The 7,641-nt window shown below is 41.1% G+C and overlaps 1 protein-coding gene across 1 annotated transcript in view; it reads right to left on the reverse strand.

Annotated features, from left to right (window-relative positions):
• The window catches only part of LOC104949792 (plastin-3-like), a 24,380-nt gene continuing 16,739 nt past the window's right edge, over positions 1–7,641 (reverse strand). The window contains exons 13-14 of the mRNA XM_010776200.1: positions 2,376–2,500; positions 1–1,713 (exon numbers count right to left, since the gene is read on the reverse strand). Coding sequence (XP_010774502.1) covers positions 1,581–1,713; positions 2,376–2,500 — 258 coding nt within the window. The 3' untranslated portion in view covers positions 1–1,580. The remainder of the gene's footprint in view (positions 1,714–2,375; positions 2,501–7,641) is intronic.

Genomic DNA, 7,641 nt, shown 5'->3' on the forward strand with positions numbered 1-7,641 from the left:
CAAATTGTAAAAACATTTTTTAATGATGGTATACTTTGAAGTAAATCTACAGTCCATTATAACTCTAATATTGAATTATCAAGTCGCCCTCAAGACAAAAAGTGACAAACATGTATGGAACAATTATTTGATTGAACATAATCGATCTGTTCAAACACACTGAGTATTAAAAGTATTGCTATCATGTGAAGCAACATTTTTGCCAACAGTGGCTTTCCAGAGGGCCAATCGAAAATGTATACAAGAAAAAACTGAACAAAAGTAGAATGTGAACATCAGCAGCATCAAACCTGGATCACTTTTTAACATATCCACAAATGCACCCGCGACATTAGGACAACAATATTTGTCAGCAACAAACACATGTTCCCTGACATTTTAAACATGGACCAGTTTTAACAGCTCATGGAAATGTAGAGGTTCTCTTCTGTTATGTCTTCTGTTGTATTGAGAATTAAGCAGTAGCAGCTTTGACAAGTTAGAAATGCAATGTCCACAATGTAGAAAATAAATTCTCACTAATTATCAAATCAACTGTTTTAGGGTTGTGTTTTAAGGGAATTTTGAAGGTGCAAATAAAGCAATTTTAAGGGTTCTTATGCATTTTTTTAAACAATTTAATACCCCAGATTTGTTGTTTCATAATATACTGAGTTAAAGATCTTCCAGTGTGAAAACATTGCACTTATATCCTGTGCATATTATCCTGCACAGCTTTGGGAGTATAAAAAACAGGCCAAAAGGTATTCAGTAAAGAATATCATTTTATGGCTTAGGAACATTTAATGCTCATTTGGTGGTTTGGCTGGCACATTGGGAGATACAGCAGGACGATCATGAGGTGTGACACATGGGGAGATTAAAGGCAATGCAGCCGGGGAAATGTTAGTCCTGTCAGTACAGTTTAAGAAATAACATTAATAGGAGAAACAAATAAAATGAATTATTGAATGATTATTGTCTTAAAATCCCCATGTGACACTGCCTTTGCATAACAAAAAAAACCTTAATGTCTGCATTTATTTCATGGACAGGATTACCCCTCAACAGGGTCATAGCGGGGCAGGACGCCCTCCTAGAATGCACTGGGCAGACCCAGTCTAGACAAACACATTCACACTTATGTTCATAACTATGAGCAGTACTCCTTTAATGTGGCACTACTAATCAGTTCAAGCAAAACTGAGAATCATAAAAAAAACTCATATTTACCAGGTAGCTGTTCTAGAAGTCTCACTTTTCTGCAAAATCCCACAACCATTTTGAAAATTGAAAGTCCTTTGGAGCCCAAACATGATCATTATTGTTTGTGTTAACATACACAGGTGTCATTATTGATTATTGACAACGGAATGCAGAAAAGACGACTAAAGTGATACTTCTATTTTGGCTTAATGCAGAATAACCGCTTTAAAAAAACTAAACAACACAGCTCATCTCTGCATGTCTAATCCAGTCACACAGGCAACATGTCAGTGTGTGTGTGTGTGTGTGTGTGTGTGTGTGTGTGTGTGTGTGTGTGTGTGTGTGTGTGTGTGTGTGTGTGTGTGTGTGTGTGTGTGTGTGTGTGTGTGTGTCCTTTAAGCCCTCTTCATGCCTCGCCCCATCAGGCAGGCAAAGATGGTCATCACCATTTTCTGGTTGATCTCCACCAGGTCGTCAGGCAGGGCGTACACTTTAGCTCCAATCTTCCTCGCCATGGAAACAGCATACCTGGTGGAGGAAAGGGTCATAGTTAGGATCGCTATGGCAACAAATTATAGCTGCGACATTCATTGTATTTTCTTGTTACTTGTATTTGCAGCAAATGCATGTTAGATGTACCATGTGAGCTTTCAAAATTACAGCCACTGAAAAATAAAAAGTGTGCTGACTTCTGACTCGTTTCTCTCCTATATATCATTTTTTATTTTGGTAATTTAATTGATATTATTATTTTAAATGTTTGTTTCTCTTTATAGTTAACGTCTTTTTGATAGTGTTCCAATTGCAAAATACAATCTTATATATTTTATATTATCAGTTTTATATCTGTGAACACACATCAGTAATTATATATGTTTTAATCACCTTTATATAATGGAAATGAGACACAACAATATAAAAATGAAAATATCTGGGAAATTGTGTTTCAATCTAGCCTTTTTTCTGTGTTTTGGATCTATCATTTAATAATCACTTCTTTAAGCTAAAATATTTGAATTTGGAGTATTTCAAAAATCCTGAGCACAGGTAAATATATATTTGCCTATGTTTTATTTTATCCATACAAAGTAAGCACTAAATAATATCCCACTGCAGGCTGAAGGTTTTTTCACAGATCTAATGTGAAGCTTAAACCCAGCCACAGTCAGAGGAAAGCAGGCGGTGGTTACTTGGCGTTGTTGAGTTGGTCTTCCTCTGACAGAATTCCTGTTTGAACCAGTTCAAAGTTCACACTGGACGGCTGGATGGCATCGATCAGTTCCAGAACCGGCATGCTGGTACCGATGGATTTATCCTACACACACACACACACACACACACACACACACACACACACACACACACACACACACACACACACACACACACACACACACACACACACACACGAGTGTGTGTGTGTGTGTGTGTGTGTGTGTGTGTGTGTGTGTGTGTGTGTGTGTGTGTGTGTGTGTGTGTGTGTGTGTGTGTGTGTGTGTGTGTGTAGGATAAANAAACCACACACACACCACCACCCACACACACACACATCACACACACACACCTACAACACCACACCAACAACACACACACACACACACACACACACACACACACACACACACACACACACACCACACACACACACACACCACGCACACACGCACCGCCACGCGCACAACCAATAAGGCTTTCGGGGGCCAACTCGGGAAAGGTTAAGCCGTCTAAGGCAGCGCAACATTAATTTTCAGTAAAATTGTAGCCAGATAGAGAGGAGGAGACGAGAGGAAGGCGAAGTGCGATAATAAGCGTAAACGTTCACAGGGTGTCCATGGAGAAAGGCAGTCGGGGTATTATTTGGTAAAGATGAGGGGGTGGTGTGTTTCTTGATGTTCATGTAGGGGGATAAGGTGTAGATACATCCGTGCCGGGGCGGAGGCTGTTTGTAATCGTGTCTTTCTGCTCTTCTCCTGCCCTAAAGCCCATCAGCCCAGGGAGACCCCGCCACTCCTCTGCAGATCTTTCAGGCGCCACCAACGCTCTGAACGAGAAGGCCAGGCTTCGGTGAGGTACTAACAGACGTGTCGTGCATAGTCGGGAGTAAAAACAGCTTATGAAAGGACGTGGAGGGTTTGGCCTGCTTGTCTTCAGCTGCCGTTGTAAGGTACTTGGGAGTCTTCATTTAAAACAAGGAGACACATGATGCGGGGGAGATAAGGGGGGGGGGGTTTTGTTGAGACTAGTTGGGGCGTCAGGAGGAATTTCAAAAAGTCAAAGTCCACTTTATTGTCAATCTTGGAGTTTGTGCTGTCCAGACAGGAGATCAAAATACCGCTTCCCACAATATGCTAAATGTATGTATATCCAGTATATACACGATTCAACAGACACATTGTATACATATGCGTCCCTCCTCTCGGTCCCTCCTCCACCCTCCCCCCTACAGGACAGCTTCGGTATGTAACGGTTCGCAGGCTCCAGGTCTGGTCGTGTTTCCGTCACAGGAAGTCCCGCCCTGCGAAGAAGAAGGCATCTTCATCAACTCGACCAGCAGCAAACTCCTGGCAGAGAGCTCAGGGCATCCTACTGTGGCGCTCACACACACACACACACACACACACACACAGACACACACCACACACACACACGGAAACGCACACACACAACACACACACACACACACACACACACCACACACACACACCACACCACACCACACACACACACACACACACACAACACACACCACACTACACATAATACATACATACATACATACATACATACATACATACATACATACATACATACATACATACATACATATACACACACACACATACACTGAATTCTTGTGTTCATATCTTTGAATGAAATACAATATGTCTCCCCTGTAGGAGGAACAAAAACATCAAAAGCAAGCCGAGCCTTCCCAAGGTAAGACTCAAATATCAGGACTGCACAGAGTCCTCACGCCTCTTTTGAATGACCCTTTCCCATTAAATAAAAGAAACAAACACAAATGAAGCACTTAAAAAGGTTTGGCATATTGGAACCTTATGTACTCACAGGATTCTTGCAGTTTTTAATGTGTATCCTAATGAATAAAAGCATCAGCTAGATTAAATTAAATACAATGAAATGTAACATGGCAACATCTTAAAGGTCACCTATTATGCAAAATCCACTTTTATACATCAACATGTGTCCCCTCTGATTCTCTCTCTTTTTGTCCTGATTCATTTATATAAAAACCTGTCTGAAAATGAGCTGATCAGATTTTGTCCACTTTATGATGTCATAACGATGTTTTGGCTTGTGTAACCATTATCCAATCACCAACCAAGGTAACGCCCACACACACCTTATCACCTGAATCTCCTCCTAGAGCACCATTGAGTTCTTTTTAACCAAATCTCTCTCAGAGGGGCGTGGGGAGGGGCTCCTTGTTTTCATCTAAAGTAACAGACAGAGAATCAGCACTTTAGAAACAGGCCTGAAACAGAGGGGGTTATGGGTAATGCTGCAATGATCTGTTTGGTGTTTGGAGCCAAACACTTCAGAGACGTGTTCTGTATATATCTGAGACCTATTATATATTGATGAAAAACAGTATAATAGGGGACCTTTAAGAATCACAAAGGTGTTTTTCAGCCTTCCGTCACATCCTCTCGTATGTTCTGGTTCTGTGATTGCAGCACTTGTTGGACATTAAGTCTCTGCGGTACCTGAGCAGCGTGACGCTCCACGACCGCATCACCAAGTCTCTGCTCCACCTGCACAAGAAGAAGAAGCCGCCCAGCATCAGCGCTCAGTTTCAGGTCAGTGCTGCCCCCTGCTGGAAGATCAGTGAATTACAACAACATTAGTGACTCAGCAGCAGCCTATAGGGATTAGAAATGTACATGAATATCCTACTATCCTAAGTCAAACATTTAGCGGGACAAGAGCTTCAATGTGTTGTCCCATAATAGTGTCATTTTAGCAGATTCGTACAAAACCACCTAATAAGCTAATTTTGCAGAACAGTCTATATTATATTATTTGATTCTAACCACTAAAAGAATAATAAAGGTAGGCCTTTCGGGTTGCATCTGGTGAAGGAGGGGTAGACTTTAATTACTTGATACACTGCTCTGCAACTTAACCCTAGTTTATATAGATTGATTTTCTTGTTAGTAATTGTTGTATTAATAAACTAGCAGCATTATTCTCTACAATTGTATTTTGTGTTTGTGTGTGCAGGCGTCCCTCAATAAGCTGATGGAGACTCTCGACCAATCAGAGCCGTACTTTGTGAAGTGTATTCGCTCCAACGCTGAGAAGGTAAGTTCTGGTGCAAAATAATCCTCATGTTAATACTTCTCTTAATGACTAGCTTCTGTTTTTTTGTATTAATACTTTCTCTCTCTCTCTCTCTTTATGTCAGCTGCCGTTGCGTTTCAACGACAGCCTGGTGCTCCGACAGCTCAGATACACGGGCATGCTGGAGACCGTCCGGATCCGACAGTCCGGATACAACATCAAGTACACCTTCCAGGTAATATTCCACTACTTATATCTAACTACCAGAGATGGCAAAAGTACACTCATCTTTTACTCAAGTAGAAGTACAGATAATCGTGTTTAAAAATACTCTGGTGAAAGTAGAAGTACTGACTAAACTTCTTTACTCAAGTAAAAGTAAAGAGGCTTTGAAATGTACTTCAGTAAAAAGTACCCATAACTAGCAGCTGTTTTAAAGAGTACCTGACCTCGCCTTTATATTATAAGAACAGATAATTTCATTGTTTAGCCTAGATGAATGTTTCCAGGTGACCCACGGCAACATGACACGTTTTCATTGTCCCTTCTTTAGGAGAAGACCAGGAATGAATGGAACACGGAATCATGTTCAAATCAATAGCACGCAATGCTCTAAATATAATGATCACGCCACCAAACACATTCCAAACTAAGGAACCGGCCTGTTTTGGAAAATGAGAGAGCAGAAGTAGAAGTTACAGCGGTATTGTGTTCAACATGTAAGAAGTAGGAAAGGTACAGGTATTTTGGGTCAAAGATGTAAGAAGTAGAAAGGTACAGGTATTTGGCTTTTCAAAATGTAGACGATGAAAGTTACAGGTATTTGGCTCAACATGTAAGAGTAAAAAGTCGTACCGAACATAAGTAGGCTGGAATAAGTTACTGCCTACCTAGCAAAAATGCTCGCTTAAATACAGAACAAGAGTAGTGGGTGTGTACTCCCACTTCCCACTCTGCTAATTTCAGATCTAAATGTATTGGCCCGTGTCAGTGGCCCACAATTGTATTTATTTCTCGCCATTTGGCCAGCTAATTGAGCCATAGTGACTTTGTGTTTCCATGGGTTATAAAATGTGCTATTGTATTGTTTCTTGCTTTGCCCTTTGCCAATATTGCTATGCATACATGTTATATTATTGATCTTTCAATACTATATTTTTTAAGCCGTGTATGCTACGCCTGCTGTTTATTGTTGTTTGCGCACTGTGTGTAGACCGGTTACACTGCAAGCTGCTTGATAACACGTTTTTTGCTATGACTAAACTCATACTTGGCAAATAAATCAGATCTGCATTCTTATTTGTTTGTAAGCTGCACAACTTATGGCTAGAGGTTTGCAGTACTCAGGTTCATCTACTAGCCATACGTTTGTTATTAATGTCATCTTTACATTTTGACAATGAAATAGCAGCCATATATATTTGTATTTGAGACCTTTAGAATGTCTCTATATCCTGGGGGAGATTTCAAATCGATCTCAAGTTTACCTGACGGCCCCAGTGTTTTAAAGTTCTTTTACTGACCCACCGTTCCCCATGTTTGCAGGCTATTGCTGCGTCACTTATCCACATTCTGGCTGCCTCAGAGCCACCGGTCCCACCAAGCCGGCATCAGGGAGTTCTTCAGACGGATCCCACCTGCGCCCTGGCTGGGTTCATAGTGGGAACCACATGCGTAACGGACTCTGGAAAGCCATTTTTATCTTAAGTACCTATTTATGCAAAATCACTTCTTCAGTCTCTTCTCATCAACATGTGTCCCCCTGGTGTAAAGAGACTCTGAAAGTTTCAGGAAGAAAAAAGTCACTCTCTTTTTGCTCTGATCCATTCTATAAAAACCTCTTCTGAAAATGAGGACGATCGTTTTGGCATTTTATGATGTCATAACGATTTTTTTGCTTGCATGCTAACCATTAGCAATTCAGAAACCAAGCGTAACTCCACCACCTTATCACACGAATCTCCTCCTAGACACCTTTGGAGTTCTTTTTAACCAAATCTCTCTCAGGCAGCGGGCGTGGGGAGGGCCTCCTTATTCTTCATTGAAGCTAACAGACGAGAATCGCAACTTTGGAAACAGGGGCTTGAAACAGGGAGGCGGGTTATGGGTAATGCCCTGCATGAATCTGTTTGGTGTTTGCGAGCCAAACAC

Source organism: Notothenia coriiceps, unplaced genomic scaffold, assembly GCF_000735185.1.
Source record: "Notothenia coriiceps isolate Sejong01 unplaced genomic scaffold, NC01 NC01_scaffold00000339, whole genome shotgun sequence".
NCBI lineage: Eukaryota > Metazoa > Chordata > Actinopteri > Perciformes > Nototheniidae > Notothenia > Notothenia coriiceps.